General features: G+C 39.7%; 1 protein-coding gene across 5 annotated transcripts in view; it reads right to left on the reverse strand.

The window, feature by feature from the left end:
* Positions 1 to 26,341, reverse strand: part of Dnm3 (dynamin 3) — a 480,062-nt gene that overhangs the window by 246,194 nt on the left and 207,527 nt on the right. For 3 of the 5 annotated variants that reach the window (XM_051186097.1, XM_051186093.1, XM_051186096.1), the window contains exons 12-14: positions 22,140 to 22,210; positions 9,554 to 9,605; positions 8,713 to 8,742 (exon numbers count right to left, since the gene is read on the reverse strand). In XM_051186097.1, coding sequence (XP_051042054.1) covers positions 8,713 to 8,742; positions 9,554 to 9,605; positions 22,140 to 22,210 — 153 coding nt within the window. The remainder of the gene's footprint in view (positions 1 to 8,712; positions 8,743 to 9,553; positions 9,606 to 22,139; positions 22,211 to 26,341) is intronic. The other 2 variants (XM_051186095.1, XM_051186098.1) reach the window with 1 other exon arrangement.

A 26,341-nucleotide genomic window follows, 5' to 3' on the forward strand; every position in this document is an offset into this window, starting at 1 on the left:
GGGAATACTCGGGAAAGTTAGGAAACTAGCAAAGGGCCATGGGGTAGGAGGGGACAGTTCAAGGGAGGGGAAGATGGAGCATAGTAATATAAAGAAAGAAGGGAGAATAATGGGACAGAAAGGATCATATGGGGTGGGGGGATGGGAGGGCAGGATAAATGGGGAAATATGTGGAGAGGTAACTAATACTAAAGGCCTTTTTAAAAATGGCCATATATACACATAGTACTGTAGAAATGTCCTAAATATATACATATACACTTCTATTAAAAAGAGTTAAATGAACTCACCTTATTACAGGAGACCAATACCCCAACAATACACCCCGTACTAGCAAATAATCCCTGCACAGAAAAATGAGCTATGTCTTTTTGCATTGCTGGCCAATGGATCCCATAGATGCCCCCAAACATTATAGAATATTGTCAATATCTTTTGTTATCCTTCAGAGTTTCGTGGTAAGACTCTGTTGTTGGAGACACTATATGCTTGGGTGGTAAATCATGGAGAAGCAGGAAGGCACTGACCTAGAGACTTCACTTCTTCTGGCTAACTCTCATAGTGTTAGAAGATGTTGTGTGTATACCAACAAAAGAGAAACCATCAGTCTCACCCACATGTGAACCCTGTGAGCGACAATAATGACTGGCTACCCTGACAAGATGTGTCTACTAAGACGACAGTGGCACAAATGTAGGTTATGGAAGAAACCAACCACTTTCTGGCTCACTGTAAGGTGCATTTCATGAGATGGGACCCACACCTGACACTGTAAATAGGATGAAGAAACTGTGGCTAGACAGGTCATGGGCCCTAGTGGAGAACTACCAATATTAGTCTGCTAACAATTATGATATTATACCCATACACCAGTGCATCTCCCAAGCATCTTTTTGTAGTTGGTGGCAACTAGCACAGACACACACACACACACACACACACACACACACACACACACAGGTCATCATGCAGAGAGTAAGACACTAGAGAATTAAAAATGGGACATACATAACACATTCCTTACACCAAGACTCAGAGATCTTCATGGAAGTGGGGGGGGGGGTAGGGGGTGAGAAAGACTCTAAGAGCCAGAGGTAGTGATGACTTGAAGGAAACAATGTTTCCTGAACACAACAGGACAACTGTACATGTGAACTCATAGCAGTTGTGGCAGCATGCATAAGACCTGCTCAAGCTCAAGTTGGACAAAACATCACAGCATGAAGGGGAAAGAAGGAGATAAGCACAATGTCCCTCCACAAGCTGTGGAGCCACAGTCACTTGATCGATACTGGGAAATAAGAGTATCAGTTTTCTTTAATGGTGTGACCCCTAGTAGGTTGGCAACACTACAAAAAAAAAAAAAAAAAAAAAAAAAAAAAGAGGCCCTATTCACAAGAATAGTTAGACAACACAAATTGGACTCCATGGTGATGATGATATCCTTCTGTATTGGATTGGTTGGTGAATAAATGCTGATTGGGCAGTAGGCCAGGCAGGAAGTATAGGTAGGGCTACCAGACTAGTAGAGTGCTGGGTAGAAGAGAGGCAGGGAAGCAGTGGCCAGAGTGAGTCACCATGTAGCCACCGGAAAGGTAGGATGTCTGGGCATTCTCCGGTAAGCCAAGACAACATGGAAATACACAGATAAATAGTTATGGGTTAATAATTAAGAGGGAGCTGGGCAGCAAAAAGCCTAAGCCATCAGCCAAACAGTTTATACTTAATATAAGCCTCAGTGTGTTTATCTGGGACTGAAGGGCAGCTGGAAAAGGTGGAACAGAAACTCCATCTACACCATAGGTTTTAGAAAGAAACAAAGAAGAAAACTCAATGTCAGGTGGGTAGAAAAGTGGCTGGATCTTGTAGGAGTAAATATTATCTAAATATATTGTAAGAAATTCTCAAAATATTAAGGTATAATTTGAAAAATAGCAATATTTTATTTCATGTCTTCATGGTTAACATAGTATCTTACTTCAATTATATTATTTATATTTAATTGTAAGTAATATAATATCTTACTTCTATATCATTAATAAACTTTATATGTTCTTTCATGTAAATTCCTAAAGATAGACATTAAACAAAAAAAATTTTTTTTTTTTGAGGGGAAGGTGGAATTTGTTTTGAGACAGGGTTTCTCTGAATCTTAAGAGACAACATAGATAATCTGTCTGACCTAGCATGGAACTCTGTGTCAGCATGCTTCAACTTCCTTCCCAGTAATGAATTGACGAGGCACCTACCTGGGAGAGGAGATTAGCAAGCTAAGACACACACACACACACACACACACACACACACACACACACACACACACACACACACCCCTACTCCTAGGTTTACTAGCATCTTGTTTACTATTTACAGAAACCTGGGAAACAGCTACCTTTGCTATTCATTTCAGAATAGATGTTTGAGAACAGTGGGTTTAAACAATGTGCTCCTGCTTACACAGTGACTTCACACTTTCATAACTAAAAAATAATCAGAAAATGCTGCTTCTCAACCTTCTACTAGCTAATTCTCTTATTCTTAAAGGAAAGAAGAATGAGGGGGTAGAATTCTGATAATAGTTTGAAAAACTCATGAATTCAATCAATCAGTTAGCCATGGATTTTAATAAGGAGGAACTATCCACTATTACGATTTTAAAGAAGGTAACCTGTGCAAGCAACTCCTAATCCACATGGAACTGTTCAAATGACAACATTCTACAAGCCCTATCAACATGTCACACTTCCTGGAGTGGAAGAACTCGCTGAACCACAGCTCCGAGTTTTGGGTGAGATGGCCCACTTCCAGGCCCTGTGACCAGGCGAGGTGCCAACCGCATCCTCACATATCCAGGCCTAGGCCAATAAGTCTATCTTGATATCTAGCCCCAGAGGGTGGTTGCACGTGGGCACATGACTCAAGAGTAAGTCAGAGTAAAACTCCAGAGGGTTTTCTGAAAATCCTGGGTTCTTTTATTCCTGCTGTTGGGTAGGGAATACCCTGAGTGATAATTGCTGTCATATTAAAGCCAAACAGCAAAAGAACGAAGCCAAAAAATATGGAAAGGAGACAGCCTGGGCCATGAGTTAAACAATCCACAATTCTACTACCTCTCTATTTCAATTACATACACTAATAAACTCATTTTTCCAGAGTCTTTTGAGTTTTCTGAAACTTATAGCTGAAAGAATCCAAACTGATATAAATATTGGTACCAGGAAATCAGCTAAGGGTCAGGTTAAAGGGGGTTAAAATGAGAAGGCTGAAAGGAACACTCCATCTTCAGCTAGGGAGCTGTCAATCATTCAGCTGGAGCAGTAGTGAGCACACGATATAAAATACATAAGCAATAAGCCTGAGCCTCTGAGATACCACGTATGGTTCACACAAGGCCCTGCTTTCCTGCTGCCTCAGGAAAATGTCTTTGCATCAGCACAGTTGAGGTAAGTGCAGTCTGGGGCCCACGCTCACATCAGGTGCTTTTCTGTCCTCCACCAGGGAGGCTAAAGTGTGAATTAGTAGTCACTTACATGTCAGTCATTCCTCTTTTCCCCTAACATATTAAAGCCTAGAAAATCATATTCCCACTTCTCTTTAGCTACTCACATCTTAAGACAAATAAGGCTCCATGCCTATCTCTAGCAGCCCCATGTGCTCCCACTCCAGTGCCTGCATCCTTTTACTCAAGTAACAACTTTCAGACCTTCAAGTGGTATCCAAAGACATCATCCCATGCCTCACCACTTCCCCTTAATCTTAGGACACATTTTCTCTGGCTTAAGTGAAACCTCCAGTATCCCAGCTAATTGATTTCCTTTCAACTCTCTGTCAACATCATCTGCTATTTCTTGTCCTTTTATCTCAGTACTAACTCAGATATACCTTCCTCCATCCCTTGTCATTTGGAAACCCCAAATGATGGTGCCCTGGTCAGTAGACTATGAAGTGGCATGTCATGGGAACTTCCATCACTCGGACTTCTATTTCTTTCCCTTTTGATTGAAGAAATGAGAAGACTCTCAAATCTGGCCATATTATAGTTTTGATATGAAATGTACCTTGGAATCTCTAGGGTCAAAGCCTAATTGCCAGCTGATCAGTTTTTTGAGAAACTACTAGACCATGAGAGTTCTTTCTGACTTAGTTGACAGATTAATATGTAGCAAGGGATTCGTGATTTGATAACTTCAGTAGGTAACTGGATATGTACACTTGATGCTCTTGGAATAGTGTATCTTCTACCTGATCCTTCCTCGGTCTCAGCTTCCTGGCTGCCACAAGGTGAGCAACAACTTAGCTTTACTATGATGTTTCATCATGGTGTTCTGGCTCGGGGCAATGCAAAATAATGAAGTCAGCAAAGCATGGACTGAAACCATGAGTCAAAGTCACACTTGCATCCTTAAATTGTTTCTCTTGAGCATCTGGTCACAGTAACAAAAGTTGTCATCTTGAGAGTGGGGCAGCCATCTTCCCGACTTCTTGGGGCTGACACGGTGCACTGCATTAGGTTTTAATTGTAATACGCTGCTAAGATTCTGAGGTTGTTTGCCGCTTGGTTAATATCTCCTAGTTCATACATAGTTCAAGCCACTCACAGTAAGCACTGCATTGCCACAATTCTCTCTCTCTGCAAATATGCAGCACAGTTTTCCTCTTGACCTTCTATGCCTACTCTGGAGAAATCTTGTCAGCTTTCAACTACAGACTAGAAGAGCAGTCCTTAAGACCAATAGTGCTGCTGATATCACCAGGTCTCAGACAATGCCTAGCACTGCCTACCACCTGACAATGTCCCCTGAGATTCCTGTGATCCCCAAACACCCACTACCATGGGCTAATCTTCCTTGGAATGTTTTCTCCCCATGAGAATTAGGTTACAATGGTTGCCGGCCCCCAAGCTGACGATAGAGTGAACAACATAGAGTGGTCTTTGTAGCTTCCATTTTGCTCCTTTCCAGGTTGTCCAAGCTTTCTTACCACATCTTAATCTTTTTCTTCTTGTTTTTTTTTGTTTGTTTGTTTGTTTGTTTTAGTTCCCCATGTGTTCCAATCTTTTCTCCATCATCCTTTGAACCCTATATTTCTTTCTATGTTGTCACTCTTTGCAGCTAATTTCATCACTCCCATGACTTTGATAACTACTTCAAATAGTGACAACTATAAAACATATCCCTCCTTTCAACATGACTTCTGGACCCCAAGCCATAACAGCTTCTCCAATGGCACAAGCAGCTCCTACCTTCTTTTCCCATCCCTGCTAACACGTTCCTTTTCTTACCTTCCCTTTGTCAGTGGATCCCCTCAGCCATAAGCCTGGAAGAGCAACTTACCCCCTCCAGTCACTATTCATAACCACTCCTAAAAGTGGTTTGAATCTTCTCCTTCCTCTAATGTTTCCTGATACCAATATTTCATTTTTAACAAGCCACTTCAAAAACACCACCAATTCCTGGATCCATACTTGCACTCTTAGAAACCAATCTCTAGACTTCCCTGATGTAAAAATCAGTTAGTATCCCTTCCCTACTGGGAACCTACCAGCGGTTCTTCTGTACCTTTGAAGGTCTCTCTGCCTCTTCTCGGAGACACACCCACCCGATTCCCCGCTGAGGTGCTCTCTCTGGCTTTCCATGCTGTGAATCTATACTCACACTAAATCGAACCTTCTGTGCTCCTTTCCTGTGCCCAAATCAGAAGTCTTGGAGCAACAGAGTCTTGAGCCCTATTTCCAGCACCCAGTTAGTCACAGCGCTTGTGGAATGTTTCCTGTTTAATCAAACTCTCAAACTCATCAGCATCTCCACTAACTCAGAAATATCCATAATTTCTTATTCAAAACACCTGACTGGTCTTCTCTTTCCATCTTGCCTCCCCTTCACAGCCTTCCTCCATTCCACAAGCAGCAAAATGCTTCGAAAATGTTGAAGTCACCGTGCTTAAAAACTCAGTGTCTCTTCTCAGCAAAGAAGGGAACTTCGATGGAACTCTGATCCTTGTAACAGCAGACAAAATGTCATAAGAAAAATCTGAACAATAAGATGAAACACTGTGAGACTCTGAGGAGGGAGGGCAATCAGACATATATTCAGGACCGAGCTAGCCTCTTGCAGAAGTATTTCAGTAAGACTTGAGTGAGAAGAGGTAGTCAGAATTTACTTACCAAAATCCCCAACTGGACTACCGTGAGTACATCTTACTGCTCTAAACATTGTCACAGGTTTTAGCAATTTAGACTTTAAATACATGCCTGATGAGTGCAGAGATGGCTGAAGTTTCCATTTAAATTGTGCAAAAGCCCAACTTTATGCAAATTGCATGATTATAATTTTTTTGTGTTCCATGTTGGCGTTGATTTGTAGGTCTACTAAAATTTCAAGGCAGATTAAAAAAAAATGAGTGGGGTAGGATTGATCCTGTGTTGTTTCTGTTGCATAGTTTTTTGTTTTTTTTTTTTTTTTTTTACCAAATTTAGCCTGGAGACATGGCTTAGTGGTTAAGTTTTTACCAAATTTGCCTCATACCCTGGAGCCCTGAGGTAGAATGGATGTATCACATGAGAAACATGACCTTTCAGCTTTATCATACATACAGCAGCAGTTGGAAGGGTGGGATCTAAGGTCCCTGGCTCTGTATCTTTTCATAGGCAAAACTATCCTTATACAAATTCAAACAGACATAAAATACCAAGATTCATAAATAAAACAACTTTAAATTATAATAGTACACCTCTGCTAAGCAGACAAACTATAAAGTCCTCTTGAATATTCCCTCTTGTGTTATAAATGGCTAGTTTTGGTTCTGGGAAATTATTGAGATTCATAAGCTAATAGTTGCAAATCTAGATTATGCTTTTAATTTACAGCAAAATGTGACTTAAACAAGAGGACTTCCTACTTTCATTTAGCCTGCTGCTGTGCTTATTAACTTGTTTCACTACATAAAGAGGTTATGCTGGGTGACAGGGTGCCACCTCTGATGCCACAAGAATGTTGGGTCCTGCATGACACAGCATATATATTGCTTTTCTAAAGTTTTAGAAATAAAATAAAACTGGCTTTCAAGCTCAAGCCCCATGAGTTTGGAGTACTATTTCCCAACATGCACCTAATTCTGTTATCTTGGGTTACAAAACCTTTACAGTGTATGGGACTTGATGTTCTTGGCAAAAATGAAGTCACTGAAACACCGCTATGATCTTAGCATTTACAGAGCCTTAAACTGAGAGCAATTCCAAGCTTCCTCTCGAATCTAATATAAACTAGGTGCCTGTGCCACCGCACCAGTGCATTTCCTAGCTGTAGCTTCTGACCTGTAGAAACTTTTTTTTTTTTTGAGACAGGGCTTCTCTGTGTACCCCTTTCCTGGAACTTACTAGGGAGACCAGGCTGGCCTCTGCCTCCCAAGTGCTGGGAATAAAGGCATGAACCACCACCACTTGGGGAGGAAACTTTTATAGGTAGGTAAACCCATGCCACACTAAGCCACAACCTAGGCATTGTGGACATTGGAATAATTTGTTGTAACTTCTAATTTTCAAAACACTTCCTTATTCTCATCTCATAACTTCTATAATTTTTTCATACATCATACATTTTTGTCTAAAAGTCCCAAGGAGCACGTGGCTTCTGCAAGCCAGGATTGTACTCTTTCTAGGCCATGTGTGTATCTTGCAGTTGGCTGTGGAAGCATCCTTATGCATATTATTTCTGACTCTCACAATCACCCTGTGAGATTCACTTTTCCTGTATCCCAGTGGGACTGGAGTTCACTATGTAGCTCAGGCTGGCCTTGAACTTGTAACAATCTTCTTGTCTTGTCCTCCTGCAACCCTCCCCATTTAATCTTACAGAGATGTATTCTATTCTTCCCAATGCACACCTGAGCTAATTTAGGATCATGTTGGAAAACGTTCCATGGCTACTAAGGGGCATAATTAAAGTTGAATACCTAGATCCAAAGCTTGTATTTTCCTAAGGGGCAAGTAACTGACCTATGTGGCAGTCTCATTCCCAACCTGTGCAAAAGGGAGGACACGCCTGTTTTCTTCACACTACAAATGAGACAGTTTCTTTCTAAATCCTTCTGGAATCATGTGATCACACGGTCATCCTTCTGTAAAATGTAAAGAGACTATCTAATATCAAAAGATGCGATTCTGTAGCCATATTTAAAAAACAATGTAATTTTGCTTTGGGATTTTTATTCTTAAGAAAATGCAATTAATTTTAATTGGGTAAGCTTACAGATAAATATATTAACATCAGATAATCAGTGTCCACCCACCTTTTAGAAGCATCTTGTACAATTATTGAGAACTTATTATATAGGGGAAACAGAAAGGCTTGTGTCTCAGAACAATAAAGCAGAAAAGGGTGGGGTGAGGGGGGGAGACTGTTAATGATTTTAATGATTTTAAGGCCCATTAAAATTAGAGAAATATCAAAGCACCCACCAGGTTAAGGGTTTATTATTACAGCCTTGTAGGGTTTACTAGTTCATACCTTTCAATCACAGCAAGTTATTAGCAGTGAAGGATAACCCTCCAAAGAGGAGTTTTATTTCAGTGATAGGGGGTTAAGAACAAGACAACCTAAGTTTAAAAAAAAATTAGTAGCAAGCGCTAGTTGAGTTAATCAGTTAAAGACAAACTGTGCCCTTGGGAAGCTAAATAAAAAAGCGACAGTAAAGCTTACAGAACTTAGCTCGTACAATTTGCCTTGAAGGCGGAAGATTGGTTCCCTGAAATAGCAAAGAATTATATGCTTTAGTTCAGAAAAAAATGTTTTAAGATAAAATCTGTTATTACCTCTTCTCCTTTCAAAACAATGGGAAAAAAATCATCTAGAGCAGAGGTTTCAATTTGTTCAATAATTGTACCTCTGTGTTTAAAAAAAAAAAAGCTTTTAAAAAAATCATCATTGTTTTGACTTGAAAAGAAATAACAATGCAAATATTCATTATCACATAAAACACAGAAGAAACAGCAAACTGCCGGAGTTAATACAATCTCTGCAGAGCGCTATTAGTCAGACAGCAGGTCAGCCCCAAGACTCAAAAAACTCAAGTGATCAGATTGCCTTAGCAATTAACATGATCATCAACCAATAGAAATTTGGCATGGCAGAGGTTAAATACAAAGCTGCCTTCTTTCTGAGCTGTCCCCTTCACTGTTGCCAAGCTGTGCAAATGTGTGAACTAGCCAGCAGCACCCGGAAGCCCATGCAACTACTCACCATATTTTAAAACTTGAACTGCCTCGGATTCAATGTTAGATTAAGTTCGGTGGTAACAGAAGCAAGCAAAAGAGGACACAAAGAGTCTCATACAAAATGCACAGCAAGTAGCAGGGGTTACATAAGGTGAGGCGGTAGGGTTAACTGCAAAAAATAGCCAAAACAAAGTGCAAAGCTTGCTCCCGAAACTTGAAAAGCAAAAATAAAACAGAAAGCTGCGTCTTAAGCAAAAACTACGGATGATTAATTGTCAGTCAAGCAGTCTAGTTCCAATGCTTTGGAGCATGCATGCACTGGGTCTCTTGCATGGTTCCTACCTGATTTCCAATTGTGCTTTTCTTGTGAACCTGACTGCTCCTCTGCTGAGCACTGAGAAAAGTAAAGGAGAGCAGGGCTGAAGAAATGCAAGAAGTGTTTCTCTGAATGAGTAACACACACAAATTACATTGCAAACTTTACAAACTCAAGGCAGAAGTAAGAGCAACGACCTAGGCCCATCTAACTCTGGAAGATGAAACAACCCAGTGTGATTTCTCACAGCAATTAGCAGTCAGTAATTGGAACTATATTAACCCCATGTGGGAAAGAAACCCAACATTAATAACAATGGGTTGATGTGGTGGGGGGGGGGGTATGTCCCATGGTGTGCACAGTAATGGGAATGGGTATCAAATTAATGCTTATGGAGTATATACCATTTTCTGTGACATACACATTATTTTTCTGCTCAGTACCCTCTACTTCCATCAGCACTGTTTTACTCAAAAGCCAAAGTTCTTGCTATAGATTTCCAGGTCCTACTCAACTTATATCCACTTTCTACCACCTTGATACATAGCCTCTTCCTTTCGGCTCACTCACTGGTGAAGCCCGTTGTCCTTGTGGCCTCTGCCAGAACCCCCCCCCCCACCAGCATAGTCCTACAGGAAAGGCTTCATGCTAGCTTACTGCTCTAAAAATAGTTCCCCTACACTTCTACAAGGCTCCTAATGTCTCTCTCGTGTTAGCCCAAACTGCTCTTCAGTGAGACCCAAGTTGATCACTATTTATTGTTCCTTCAGGAACAATGACCCCCCCCCCCGCCCCGCCCATGGCCTCCTATCTTTCACATTGTGACATTTTACCATCCAACCTGCTGTAGTTTGTTTTGTGTCTGTTTATCCACACACACCCTTCTACATCATAGAGGAAGCACCCTGTGAGTGAGGCTTTATGTCTGCTTTGCTTAATGCTCTATCTCCAGGGCTTATGGAGGACCTGTCCCAAACTTGGCAACAGAAGGTATCTATTGAATGAAAAGGTCCATGAGGCCGCTGTCGTTATACTCCCCATTTCACAGTGAGCCAGAGGAAGGATAAAATTCAGTTATCACTCTTAACAACTTAACCCCAGAGCCTACACTAGTAAGTAAGATGTTATTCTAGCTCTCAAAAGAATGAAGTCGTCTTCTTGGTGGATCTATAGATCTGTCATAAGAAAACACAACTCATCTTGGGTATTCTGGCCAGACTAGCAATGCTATACTCTTTGTTAGTTCATCTAAAGTTTATAGTAGCTGTTTCAGAGAACAGTGGAATGGTCTGAAAGAAAGAAGGGGTAGACTAAAGCCATAAGCTGTCCGCTTAAAGTGATTGGATGTTATGCTTTGGTCTCAAGATAGAAATCAAAACCCCATTTGGACCAGTTGTTCAGAACAGCAGCTTTTCGTAATCTCCTCTGATGTAGTTAAGCTGCTTGCCTCCACTCAAACCCATAAAAACTACACACTGCACTCAGCAGAGGCTGGGAAAGGGGGGAGAGCAGCAAAAGGTGACACTACATTTTTGGTTACTGGAGATATTTTGTGTGTATTTTTGGTTTTCATTACTACTTTACTAATTTCAGTTTCTTTCTTGCCTTTGGCTTAGTTTTATAACTTTTAGCTACATTTCCAATGCCTTTCATTTCTTTTCAACCATTCCTTTGAGGAACTTCAGCCCAGAGTTCTCAGAGTTTTGTAAGCAAGGATGTAAAAGAGGGCTTGATTCTGTTACCAGGATCACATGTGTCCACACTGCCCTCTGGCTGCCCACCAAACCTGGCACACTGGCTATCTCAAATACTGTTCTGAACTTCAGTCTCTCCTCCTACATTGTCTCTCTAAAGCCACCTTTCCAGAGTCCCCAAGGCTTGTCTGCCTTCTAGGAATAAACAGGAAAATGTCTACTGCAATGTGAGTGTGACCTGGTTGTGGCCATCTTCCAATATACAACTTTGTGTTAAGGGCACATGCCTTCAACAGACATCTAATTAGTGTAATCACTTTGAAACTACAGCAGACCCAGGAGTTAGCAATTTTTATAAATTCATGTGGACTTTATCTATGTAAAGATTTTAAGGAAATAACACGGGGGGGGGGGGAGCAGAACCCAACATTGGGCAGAGCTTGATCCTTTAGGACCAGTTTCTCAGTGCCAAAGTGTGAAGGTGTGAATTGTCAGGGGTGTGGGTGACTTTGACCAAGGAGGAAAGTGGACTGAAAGAGTTGTTGCTTAGGTTCAGGGTTTTGTCTGTCTGGATGGTAAGGTTTGCTTTCCATTTGGGGCTTTCTGCAGGGTTAGAGATGGAACCGAAGGCCTCCTACATGCTAGGCAAGGACACTTCACTGACCATGTGCCTTCTTAGGCTCTTCCTAGATCTAATCTCCTTGAGACGCAGCATTCCTCTCAGATCTTGGTAGTAACATTAGATAAAGGTCATTTCCACTAGCAGGGTTTCTGTAGAGAACAATAAATGTTTCCTATCTACCATTTACACAGTCACATATTAAAAAAAAACAGATTTATTTTATGACTCAATCTAAAATACTACAGTTAGAATAAACAATATCATTACTTTGTACCTAATGAATACCTTTTTTTCAGCAACTGCCCCCATAAATTCAAACATATGGCTGGTAATTATGTACTCAGGTTGACACAGTTGTTCCAGATGTAATAAAAAGTAAGCTATTTAATTAAAATACACCCATTATCATAACTCTTGGTAACTTAATTACTGAATTATTTAAGAATGTTCATGATAAAACATGGGAAGCATTTGACACTTAACTGTTTATCTTAGCTATTTTATAAAATATACTCATATATAGTATTTTAATTCCATAGAAATAAAAAATTTTAGTGCAGCAACCTGGAAGAAGAAGTATACATGAATAAGGTATGGCCCTTTTAACCAAAAGTATTAGTTCAAACAAAGAACGTATGTGTGTGCTATCTATCTATCTATCTATCTATCTATCTATCTATCTATCTGTGTGTATATATGTATATATAAAATAGATGTTTTTATATGTAATACTTTTATGCATATATATAATAAATATTGTACACAATATATTGTTATATAAATTATATATGTGTGTTATATAGTGTGTGCAATATTTATTACATATATATACATACATACAAAACAAAAAATAAAGGATAAGCTTTATTAAAACAAACAAGAGGATTATTAGAAAGAAAAGAGGGTCCTGTTTTCAGATTTTGAATAAAATTACCTCAGCTTTTATTATGTCTATGAATGTTTGTTGCTAATCCTATAATTCTTCTATAATGCAAAAATTGCTGTGCAAGGCTTTGCCAGATACTCACTCCAGCATAAAACTATATTGAGCTTATTCCATTTACGCTTGAGAAATGATTCTGAAAGTAAATAAAAGGAAATTGAATTTTTTATAAAAAATTAAGAGTACATTAGAAACCATCCAAACAAAAAAAAAGCTGCAATCTCACTCCTTCCCTTCTATCCTCCTTAGTGTGCAACACAAAGACAGAAATAGCAGGACAGTTTGCCCAGGAGGTGTGTGAGCCTGGAGTATCAGAGAGTGTGCCCAGGAGGTAAGTGAGCATGAAGTATCAGGAGATTGTACCCTATACATAATGATGTCTTGCAACATTCAGAGACAAGGAACATTATTCCAGTCAGCTGTTCTGAGATTTTTATAGAAAACTTGAAATATAAATTTTAACACAAGAAGACATACATCCACTGTATTCCACAAGAATAGTGTTAGCAAAGCCAGTGTGTGGAGAAATGAGAATTCAGGGAAACTGCAGATAAAACTTCCATAGTGTAATCATGGACTTAGTTTGGAAATGACCTTAAAATCCTTCTAGACCAATAGCTATATGTTAGGCTCAGTTACAGAGCATATGGCCATCAATGGACAGCAGATAGCATTCAGTGTTCCTAGGCCAGAAAACAGTATGACCAAAGAATTGTTTGTATAAATACTACATCCCCAAAATGGGCACTATCGCCTCTGAAGCCAGGAAGAGAGGAGGTAGCCAGCACTGATGAGCTTCTTAAGATGTCAGAGTCCTCCTCGGTGTTCAAAGTCAAATCAAGTTCAGTTTATGAATTCTGCCTTCTGAGAAGCCTCCACTTCTCTCTCCCTGCCATGAGCCCCTAAATCCTTCAGTTTGTGCCCATACTGTATACACAGGATAGTGTTACAGGCAGGTGTTTATTGTCTCTCCAACGGTGTCTGCTGTTTGGTAACATACTATGCTGTTTGCATCATACTATGTCTAAAACTATTACCATTGATAGTACCAAACACAGCGTTTATGGTAGTTTCCTAAGAAATACATTTTAAAAGATTTATTGATTTGGGGAGGCATGTGCATGCCGCTGTGCATGTGTGGTGGTCAGAGTACGATCTGCAGGGGTCATTTCTCTCTTTTCATTACATGGTCCCAGGGATTGAACTTGGGTTGTTAAACAGTTAGCACCTTTACCTATACAACCATCTCACCGGCTTCTTAAGAAATATTTTTGGGATTTTGTTTCTATGTCATGGTTATGTACAATCAAAATATCAAAGTTCAGCTGCAAACAAAATTTAAATGCTCTGAGGGAACATAGTGTAGGCATGTGGTAAAGAAACAATGTTTATTTGGGGACAACAAAAGTCTCAAACTTGCTGGAATACAAAGTTGCTGGACAGACTAGAAAGCACTGAAGACAATGTAGCAAGCTGAAGATAAAAGTAGAAGACAGGGATAGAAGGCTTTGAAAACTTTGCTAATTAATCCAGACTTTATCCTTAAGCAATGGAGAATTCCAGAAAGGATGAAAAAAGACCAGGACAAGAGGCAGGAAAACTACTGTAGTGACCCAATTAAGAGAAGACTACCTTTGGTAAAGCAATGATGACAGAAACAAGTAGTCAAACTCAGAAACATAGCATGGAGATAAAACCAAATCAACTTGATAAGGATGGAGAGACAGGTAGATTGAAATGAAGCAGTAAAGAGTGACATCAGTTTTCCAGTTTGACCAGCTGAGGGATCCCATCCATGGAGAAAAGAAACAAGGAAAGAAGTGGACATAACAAGATGGGAATGCACTCAGGGGATGCTGGGTTGGGGCTCCTCTTGGATATGTAAGCAGGGCGTGCAGGAGGAAGCTGAACAGCGTGTATAGTTCAGGAAAAACACCCCAGAATGCAGGTCTGGGTTCAGAGTCTTCTGAGAAAGGTGATAACTGAACATCAGAGGAGTGAGTTTGGTCTGGCATAGTGCATTGAGTAACAGTGAAAGCAATGTAAGGAAGAAAAAAGCAGAGGATGAACAGCCCCCAAAGATGGCTAAAAAAGAAAGGCTGGAGTAGAAAGGGTTTCACTTTTCTACCAGAAAAGAGTATGTGGAAGGGACAGATAACTTAAGCAAAGGACCAGATCTCTTTAGCAGGGTGTCAAATGACAGACTCAGAATTGTCCACTGTTAAACTATTTTGTCCTGAACAAAAGGAATCAGAATAGAGTGCTGTGGCAGAGACCAAACTGTAGGGGGTTAAAAGGGGAAAGATTCAGGAGAAATAAGAGGAAAAGGTGTATAGACTCTTAAGTCAACTTAAAGGGGCTGAGGTGCAGTGAGGAAATGCAGAACACATGAGACACATGGGCTCTGGAGCTAAATTCAAGGAGTGCATGCAGCCCTGGCCTGTTTCTTTTGAAGAAATGGCGCATGGAAACAGAAGAAACTTCAGCAATGCATAGACTAGCAGGTGGAAAAGAAGAGGCAGAGAACCTTTCTAAATGAGACCTTAGGCTCATTTAGGGGTAACTAAGAGATCAAATTTCCCTTTCCCTCCCATAGCAACCACTATAGGATACCACCAAGTCATCAGCAAAGTAGGACTCACCAATGAAGGCTGCCATGCTGAACTGTGAACTGTAAAGCCAGGCTATCCAATTCAGTAGCTGGTGTGGTGATCAAATTTAAACTTTAATTTTTTATTAGCTATCTCACTAGCACATGTCAACTACTCAATAGCCACATGTAGCTGTGGCTGCTGTAGCGATCAGCATGTTCTAAGTGTGTCATTTCTAGGCTTGTTGGGGACATTGCTGTGGGGTGAAGAAGCTCAATCAGAATGTTCTTTCATGTTACCCCCAAAAGATAAGACTACCCCTGAGAGGCCCAGGAGTGCAATTTATCAAATATAAGTCTGGGTCCATCCAATCAGACTGAATCAAAAAAAGGGTAAAGGCTTTCTAAAGTACCTCCAGTGGTTTCTAGATAAATATTATTTGTGAAAATCTTACAGGACTGTGGGAGGGGCGATGAAAGAAGGCTCATTAATTTAATTCTTTTTTTTTTTTTGTTGTTGTTGTTGTTTTTGAGACAGGGTTTCTCTGTGGCTTTGGAGGCTGTCCTGGAAGTAGCTCTTGTAGACAAGGCTGGCCTTGAAGCCATAGAGATCTACCTGTCTCTGCCTCCCGAATGCTGGGATTAAAGGCATGTGCTACCACCGCCCGGCTTCATTAATTCTTAAGATTCACTTTAAGATTGAAAACAGAATTCTTAAAAATAACAGAGTTGATGTGGGGTACCCAGACCCAACTGATCCATCTACAACACAACTCCTACAATACATCTAAGACTCGGGAAATGGCAGAAGCTCAGAAACATTGAGGGACAGGTGTGGATAATAACCAAAGACCCATGACACTTGGTACTAGATAGTGCTTTCTAGACATGATAGAAAAGCTTCACCCATGAAATCTCAACACACAGTTGCCTGAATTAGATCTACATGATGATAACACCAGTTGAAATGCTAACAATGAGAATGAGAGCAAACTCACAGGGCCCCAAACCTAGATGAAGAGCAAGCTAATCAATGGTTGATGAAAAAGAGGAAATCATTGTTTCTGAGAATAATCCACATAACAAACAGGTGATTCAGTCCCAACTGCCCAGTCCTAAATTCATGTACATATGAGTAATATTAAATGTAATCAAAAGGAGTGTGTGTGCATGTTTGTGCATGCGTGCATGCGTGCCTGTGTGTGTGTGTGTGTGTGTGTGTGTGTGTGTGTGTGTGTGTGTGTGTGTAACAAATGAAAAGGTCATGGAACTGAGAGGGAATGGGAGAGCACAGGATGTGGTGGAAAGTAGAGAGGGAAGGGTGTAAATGATATTCAGTAGTCCCATGAAATTCTCAAAAATATAAAAATTTAAATTAAAAATGGGCTTAAGACTGGAAATCCACTCATCTTTAAAATGATGCTTGGAACATGGAACTTTGTAACTCACTTGAATGGGTGATGTTTTTTGGTTTTGTTTTGTTTTGAATTTTAAAAAAATTTATTCATTTTATTTTAGGGGATTATAATTTAATTACATAATTTTCCCCTTCCCTTTCCTCCCTCCAAAGCCACCTGAATACTCCTCCTTGCTTTCTTGCAAACTCATGACCTTTTTTTAATTAATTGTTGCATTATATATGAGTGTGTGTGTGTGTGTGTGTGTGTGTGTGTGCGCGTGCACACGCGCGCACATATAAATCCCTAAATAAAGCCTGCTCAGTTATGTATTGTTACTTGTATGTATGTTTTCGGGGCTGACCATTTGGTATTTGGATAACCAATTGGTGAGCTCTTTTCTGGGGAAGACTACTTTTCCCACTTTCAGCATTCTTTATACTAAAGTGAACAAGTGATACTTTCTTGTTTTCCAAGTTGCTCACACTTACAACTTGATAACTACCCCAGTCAGAGACCAAACATTCAAACACTTTATTACTCAGCCTTCAGGTGAGTCCCCAAAAGATCTGTTATGCCCTAATAGCCAAGTGTGGGCTGCACAAGAGAGAGGACACCTTATGTAAAGAGTAAACAAAGAACATCATTATTCTAGAAGTTAATTGTTTTATATGGAAACATAAAAGAAGTATGTAAAGGAAGGACCTTGCCCTGCTGGCTCTGGCATTTAATGGAAGGTTTAAACTCACTCTCTTTGATAAATAGCAACAGAGGCATTCCGCAGGATCAGGAAAGAGACACAGTATGTGTCACAACCCCCAGCATTTTCATGGTACTCACATAACAACATCTGAAGTAAGCTCGCTGTATCATTTCAAGTGTGAGAAAACAGGTGTTTGGATCTCCTCAGAAGACAAAAAACTGAACTGACCTTGGGGTCTGAGGCTTATGGCGAGACGATGTGTCTTTACCAGACCCTGTCTGGAGACTTATTCCTCTTAAACCACTAACTGCATAAATCTCAAGGGCTCAGGAGGCAATTTGTGTCCAAGAATGAATGCAATCAGAAGGGCATGAGAATCTGAACTTTCACTTTCCAAGACATCAGCTAAGGCATCTGCCCTGTGTTCCAACAGGGTGATTGCTGAGAATGCAGAGGCATGAACTAACAGGCACCTGGCCCAATTCTGGTTTGCTCAAACAGCAAAGACTGGGTAGATCACCTAAGGAAATAGAGTTTAGGGGATGTTTTTTCCAACGAGGAAGAAGAACAAATTAAATGTCTTAACTCATTGGGAAAGTTGACATATGCATCTGAAATGCTGAAGTTTTAGGTTAAGAAATCACATTGTTGTAGTTGAAATAGCAATCTTTTAGAAGACAGGAAATACCAAAGCCAGCCTTCTGCAGAACTTACTGAGGCTTATTGCACACAGCACATATTTTATGGCCCATGTTTAATGTACAACTGTGAGGTTGAAAAGGAAGCCCTTCAGACTCAGTAGAGAATGGATTTTATAGCACAAAGAACCCTGTTCTTTGTGTGTCTTGAACACTAAAAATAACAATTCTGTTCATCTAATTCTAGCATGTGCTCTTCTTTAAAAAAAAATTAGAACAAAAAGTCAGCTCCATTGCAAACATTACATGTACCTACATTCGCCATCACCCCACAAACCTGAGAGCTGGTACACTATTGTGGCAACTCACTAAAACTCTTATGAACCAAGAGTCAATTTTCTTCAGAGCTAGACCTTCATTTTCTATCTTTGGAACTAAGAAATACTTACATAATTGTCTTCAAATATGGCTTGACTTTTCTTCCTTGAAGGAAACAGCATTCCTGCCAACTTTAAAATTTATAGCTACAACCATATTTTTTTAATTTTTAAAAGCACAGAAAATACCACAATCCTTCAAAGTGATTTTGAAATGAGCATTTCTTCATCTTCGTAATTACCCCACGTCACACTGAAATGTACTCAGCATACAAATGGAAAGAACATTTACCTTTGATTCCCAATAACATTATCTGTCATGGGCTTCCTATAAAATGAGGGTAGGAATAAAAAGGCTAAATTGGATCAATGTATGCTGTGTGCATATACTGAAAGAGTACACTGAGAGTACACAGCTAATACATATTAATGAAAATGTAAGTATTGTCTTTGGGATAATGAAATTAGCAACTAAAAATATTCTAGAGGCAATCATATGTAAGTTATTATAAATTTTAATACACAGTAAATCAGTGGGGGTGAGGGAAACATTTCAGTGGGTAAGAGTGTTTGCTATGCAAGCATGGGAGACTTTAGTTCAAATCATCAGCCCCTAATCAAAAACCCACTCATGGCTGTAGGTGCTGGTAACCCCAGCATTTGGAGTTGACAACAGATTAATCCCCAGAATTCAATGACCACCAGCCTAGTATAAATGGCGAGCTTCTAGTTCTGAGACCCTATCATAAAAGGAGTAAAGCACAGAATGATAGAAGACAACCAACATCCTCCTCCGGCCTTGCATATGTGTGCATGGGTACATGACCTACATGCCCACACATGCACTATGCACAACATGCACACACACACACATACTACATACCACACACACATAAAACAAAGAAGTGTGGGTCTTGTGATCAAGTTCTTTGTTTTTATGTGTGGAAGGAAGAAGGAAAGGAGAGGGAATGAGGCAGACAGGAAAGTAAAGGGAGGGGAGACAGAGACAGAGAGAGACAAACCCTAACAGAGTACAACATAGTTTTCTAACACAGGTCCAACGAGTTTCTATTTTCATTGGTTTATCTTCTGACAATTCTCAGAGAAACATAAGATTATTTCTTGTATTTTTTTTTTTTTTTTTTTTTTTTTTTTGGTAAACCAGTAAGCAGAAAATGACCCAGCTGCTGGCTCCCAAACCAGTTCTTTAAAAGAAAATTTGGGGGTGTGGGGAGAGAAGCTCCCAATTGCTAGGAAACTTTTAACAGCGAATCTCCTTCTCCCTCAAAGCAATAAAGCCCATTTCACTGGAAAACACGAGCTGTCTCCTGGGCCTGAGAGAGACTGTGTCAAAGGCTGTGTCTAAAAGTTCTACATTTGAAAATTTTTATTTGGAAACCTAAAAGTCCATATAATAATATAGCCCTACAGCCTCTGAAGCAAAAACAAAAACAAACAAACAAAAACAACCCTGAAATTTATTGGAAAAAGAAATAAATTCTAGCCTACCAAAAGAAGAGAGAAGGGTAGATAGACAGACAGGCAGACAGAGAGAGACAGGTAGATATTGATCTAGGACAAAGGAGTAAAGCTAGACAGGGTTTCACACACCTGTAAATTCAGCACTGGTGGAGCACAGGCAGGGAGGTCAAGAGTTCAAGGCCATTCTTGTCTACCTAAAGTTAAAGGCTAGCATGGTTGTACATAAAATCCTGCCTCAGAAAAAAACATAAGAGTGTTCAGCAAAATTTAAACTGTAACAATGCTATTGTGATACTTTTAAGCCTTGAATCCTCCCAAAAGGCATTGGGCTTTTGCTCCATCTCCTTGACTTGGGGTGTATCTGGAGGTAGCACAGTAACATTCCTTTCACTTTTGACACACTGCATGTAGTTTATCCACATAGATGCCAAGTGTTTATAAGATCCTACCTGGCATTTGCCCATCCCAAAAATCAACTTTCAAGGCAGCATTCCTGTTGTATCTAATGATCTAAACCTAATTTCATCTTTTAAGCTCCTCAAGAAGCCTGTGAAACAGATGAAGAGCTTGCCATTTTAAGGTCTTACATACCTGTCACTTATTAGACAACCTTCTGAAAGGCAGATCATAATTTCTTTGTCTTTATTTCTCCTCTATAGAAACTAGAATAGAACTGCCTGGAGTTCATTGACTGTAGGGAGAATTGTGAGAAATTCTCAGATCTTCATCTAGACCAAGGAGGAAGAGATACATGTTGAAGGTTAAGTGATTTTGCAGGGCAAAAATGAACAGAAAATGGGGAGGGCCATGGGATCAATAGGGAGAGGACAGGTCTACAGGAAAAGCTCATACAGCAGATGCCTAGTGGGAGGTAGGAGTGGTCAATGTAGCTGAAAAGACAGCTGGGCAAAAGAGCATGTTTATCACTGAGTCCTGAGAAGTTCACCCATAGCACACTGATGGGAATGGCCAGGAAACACTAATGCACCTCTCAACAGTAAGAGCCACTGGGTGAAAAATAGACTGTTACCATTACTTCAGCCATGAAAGCTACAACTTCAATAAGATGAGATGATTTTCTTTGGATAATCGAGATTCCCCTGCCTAAAACATGCCCATAAATCTCTTAGGCCTCTATTTAGTTTGGATCCCATAGTCTGCATATATTTCTTCCAACTCTGGGTATAATAAAATAAATTGAATGATATTTTTGGTGTTCCTGATTTTCCTTGTCCCTGTTCTTAAGCATACAGCCCAAGTGAAAGCAATCAGCTCTTCTATATTATATCTAATATAAAACAGGCACTATTTTGTACTCCATAGATTGTAACAACTTGCTTGTTATGTTAGAGCTAGGATCACAATTCTTCAAAGCAGTAACAAATACTGCTACCATTAGCAATCAAGAAAAAATAGTGAATTAATAATCTTAAAATGTAACATAATGAATAACTATTTGTATGTACAACCTGTGAAAAATATATAAACACGTTATATAAATCATATACATTCTATAAAAAGGAGTATGGTCATCCCAACAGCTCACATCTGAGTTTTAAAAGGATGTTTCTGTTGGTGCTTTAAGACTTCCTCATTCTGGTGTAGGGAAGTCTAAACAGCTTAATACTTAATATTTTGGATCTTATGAGTTGTTTGGTTGAATTTTATTTATATCTCTTTATTTACTGCCTTTTGAGACAGGCTCTCACTCCTTCACTTAAGCTGGCTAAAATTCAGTTCCCAACAATCCCGCTGACTTAGACTCCCAACTGCTAAGATTACAAGTGTGAACCACCACACCCATTTGGGATTATATTTGATATCTCAAAATAATTGAAGAACGCATACTACCCGGAACTACAATGTGCAACTACTGTTCCTCTATGGGATTTCGAGTATAAACTGAAGATCATCTTCCAAAAATATAATGAGTATTGAACACACATGACTTCCTATGCCACACAAGAAACCCAACTACCATCTTTACCAATAGAATAGTATAGTTCCCTGCTCCATGACTATGAGGCTCTAAAACAGATGGACTCAGTGTTAGTCTCACCCAGACTGTTCCAACAAAAGGTGATAGAGCTATAGTAGAAATTAATAATGTATGTTTTTTATAAAACAGCAGTAGGAATGCATACAGCAATCAGTTATCTCACGTACTTTGCAAAGCCGATGAAGTCTTCATGGTTGGTGTTAATGTAAGAAACTTGGATGTCAATCAATAGCAGGACCTAGAAGATGAAGAGAACCAGTGTCATGACAATTCATCTTCAAAATTCTCAAATGTTAAATTCAATAATTACCCATATTCCCTAGTACCTGGTTTTTAAAGTGACTTTTTTTTTATTAGAATAACAAATAGTTTTTCTCTCTTGGAGTCCTTTGCACTCTAAATTTGTAAATTAAAATCCTGCATGGTGGGTAAGTCTGAGTATCATGTAAAGAGAATAGCATTGTAGTTCATAGACAGAGGAACTGTTTGCTGTCATAGCCCAAAACCTAGAATTATTCTGTTCTTCTATAGCAGAGGCTATGTTATAAGAAAAGGCAAGGGTATATAAGGAACATCACCCCTTGGTTTTCTTCATTTTTTTTCCATCCTTTTCTTTTTAAGTGCCCTCTAGGTAACAAAAATATTTTATCTATCAACTCAGAGAGAGACTGCATAACTACAGAACCTGATTCAGAAGAGTTATATTCATCATCTGACTAAAACTTCAGCCAAAGATCAGTTAAAACAACATCTCAACAAAGGATGCTTCACTGGCATTTCTTCCTGGTTAGATTTATGAAGGAAAGGCTTGAACACATGTCCAAGGCAACACAAAAAGTGTTTTCACTGTTAGATTTTTATAAGCCACAAGTCAGAGATATGGAAGGTCTCTTTGTGAAAAAATGTTCAGCGGGGAACTGAGGAACCTGAGTGAGGCAAGAAGGGAATGGAGCAAGCAGAAATTGCCAGAGAGGGGTTTTATTCTGGTGATCTTCAAATAGGAACTTCTCTTACTGTTTCTTGTTTCTTTTTGCTCCTTTAACTGCTCAATATCCCTTTTTGGATGCTGATACTTAGTGACAAGTAAAAAAGAAGAAGGAAGAGGAGGAGGAGGAGAAGCCACAGCCACAAATGCCACCCTGCCTGATCTACACTTCCATTTTGACCCCATATTTAATAAAGGAAGCGGAAGAAGAAGATGAAGATGAGGGGAGGAGAAATGTCTCATGTAGCCCAGGCTAGCTTTGAGCTCACTGTTTATGTGAGGGTGATCGTTGAGCCTTCTGCCTCCATCTCTGGTGCTGAGAATAAAGCCTGGGGCTTTGTGAATGTGGATAAGCACTCTATCGGCTGATCTGCTTCTAAGCCACAGTGAGTGTTTTTCCCCATGTTTCTTAACTGAAGGTACATTAAAGAGCACCAGTGTCATCACACAACCAATAGGCACAATGCTCTTTATACCACTCCTAGGTGGGTGTCTCCTTGGTGATACCTTCCTTAATTCTCACCACTCCGTCCCTTACCCATCATAACTCAATTACAAACACAGGCATCATACCATACCATAACACTGTGTGTGTGTGTGTGTGTGTGTGTGTGTGTGTGTGTGTGTGTGTGTGCTTACCACAAATGTAATGTTATTACTTGCATCATTTTGTTTGTTTGTTTGGTGATTGTCTCAACAGAGGCAGGACAGTCTACAGTCACACCTGCCCTAAAGGCATCCAATCTCATCAGAATATTTGTCTTATTCCTCATCTTATCCCCAGAACCAAGCATGATATGTAAAATAGATGCCTAGTAAAAGTTTGTGGCTTTATTATTTTTAACTATCAAGAAACAGGATGGTGTCTTTTAGAGTGAACCATTCCTTCCCATACAATCAGTTCATGCCCAGAGAGGATTGCTCTTCACTCACTCGGTACCCAAAACCATGTGGTCTGAGGCTTTACTTTTGTGGGTAATCTGAACTGGTCATGTGACCAAATCTTGCTGAGAATCACCAAGGGACCTGCCAAAATACAGATGAAAAAGCTCACCCTGGTCTATTCTACTACCAAAAGAAATTAAGCCAAGGCATGGGAACTATTAGGGCAGTGACATCATATTTTCATGAAAAACTTTCATATCAGAGACAAATTTGATTTTACCTCTTGAAAGATACTGATGAATTATTATTATTAATTTATCTATAGTATTACCTCTACTCTCCCACCAATCAAATCAGATACTCGTAAGCATTATATTCCTGGAGTCATTTGCCAAGATTCCATACCTATAGAGTATAATGGTTAAGTAAAAATAAATTGTTCTAGCATAAAGAGAAAAATAGCTATATGATTGTCAATGCAACATGATAGCAACAGCTATCATGAGTACCGTCGACACAGACACACACTAACTTGGACCACGGTGTAGGAAAACAGTGAAAAAATAAAAGCTATGGCTGTTCCCATTCATATTCCTGGAAATTGGGAGTCTGTGCTCACCCTAGGAAAAGAGCCAGGTTGCATGTGGGGGTTGAAAAAGAAAACAGTACATTTTCCCCTCATATTTTCACTTTCTCAGAGTTTCTCCCTGTGGTCTTACCCAGTCACTGAATATTTAGTTGAAGAAAAATAGATGTAACACTTGTAGCATCAATAACTCACAAAACTACTTTTTAAACGTGTAATTAGGCATGTAGAAATATCTAGAATAATAGCTGGTGCAAATGATGTTCTAAAAACCTTCAACAATAATACCTACAGATTTATGAGTTTTCATGTTTAATTTTGAGGATTCCTTTTCTACCCTCAATATTTCCTAAGCAGGGGTGGTTAATAATTTTTTAAAAATAAAGAATGAAAATGGTAGGAATGACTTGAAGTATTTCAGATACTTGGAGAGTTGAGAAATGGGCCAATCTCTGATGAGATGCATCAAAAGTACAAGGCTCAAGACAGCACATTGTCCAGAATTCAAATGTGATATCTCTCCAAAATAACATGATTATATTTTCAAAACACATTTTTTCTCCCATGCTACACAGGTCCAAACCAGGAGAAACCACGAGCTTCTACAGGCAGCGAATGACTATCAGGCCCTGGGATCATTACTTTCAAAGGAAGACCTAAAACTAGACAGATGGTTGGGTGGTTAGAGGCACTTGCTGTGTGATCCAAGCACCCCTGATAAGATGGGAAACTAACACATGCCTGTAACCTCAGCTTCAAGAGAGATATAGGCAGAGGAATCATTGGAGCTTGCTCGCTTCCAGCCTAGCCAAGAAGGTACTGCTCAGTGGTTCTCAGTCTTCCTAATGCTGAGACCTTATATTGTGGTGAACCACAATCATAGTTATTTTTATTGATATTCATAAATGTAAATTTTCCAGACTATGAATCGTAATGTAAATATTTTTGGAGAGAGAAGTTTGCCAAAGGGATTGAGACAGGTTGCAAACCACTGCATTAACCTCATATTCAGAGAGAGACTATGCCTCAAAGTAACAAGTGTAGAGTGATACGTAAGAATACCCAATGCTCTCCTCTGATCTCTGTGCACATGCCAAAGTTTATGTACTTGTACACACACATGTCTACATGCTCACACATGCGTATTTACACTGATACCCACAACACACACACACACACATACACGTAAATACTTTTTTTTTTAAAGGGAGACAGCTATCCAATCTCCAACCCCCGACTTGGAGAATGGATTACGTATGTCAAGACACAGATGGAAGTCTTCCTCTCAAGTCAGAAAAGGCCATCATTCCCCATCTCCACTGTGCCCCAGTGAATGACTACCAGCTCGCGTTAATGCTATAGTTTTAATCTGAAATGCCCCCCCACAGGTTCATGCACCCAATGCTTTGCCCTCATCTCATGGTGCTATTGGGGAAGTTCGGGACCCTTGCTGTGGAACCTAACTGGCAGTCGCTAGGGGTGGGCCCATGAAAGTTATAACCAGCCCTGCTTCCTGATCTGTTAGTATGTGAACATACCTGTCACATGCTCCTGCCACCATGAACTGTGATGTTTCCGTATATCTTTTCACCATAATGGACAGAAACCTTTGAAACTGTGAATCAGCTAAGTATTTCCTCCTTAAACCTGAGATATTGTGGTCACAACAATGCCAAAGTAACTAATACCAAATGGTTGTACTAGAGAAGTATGGTTGTTGGGACTCAACTGAATTCCTGAATTTGGAAATGGTTTGTGAGAGTAATTTGAAAATCTAGAGACATGGGTTAGAGAAACTCTAGACTGCTCACATTGTAGAATTATATTCTGTCAAAGAATTTGTCTATGTTTGGCCTATGTCTTAATTTTTTTAAAGCTGGATTCAAAAGTAAAAGACTGATTATTTGGTGAGG

The sequence above is a fragment of the Phodopus roborovskii genome, unplaced genomic scaffold (assembly GCF_943737965.1).
Source record: "Phodopus roborovskii unplaced genomic scaffold, PHOROB, whole genome shotgun sequence".
Taxonomy (NCBI): domain Eukaryota; kingdom Metazoa; phylum Chordata; class Mammalia; order Rodentia; family Cricetidae; genus Phodopus; species Phodopus roborovskii.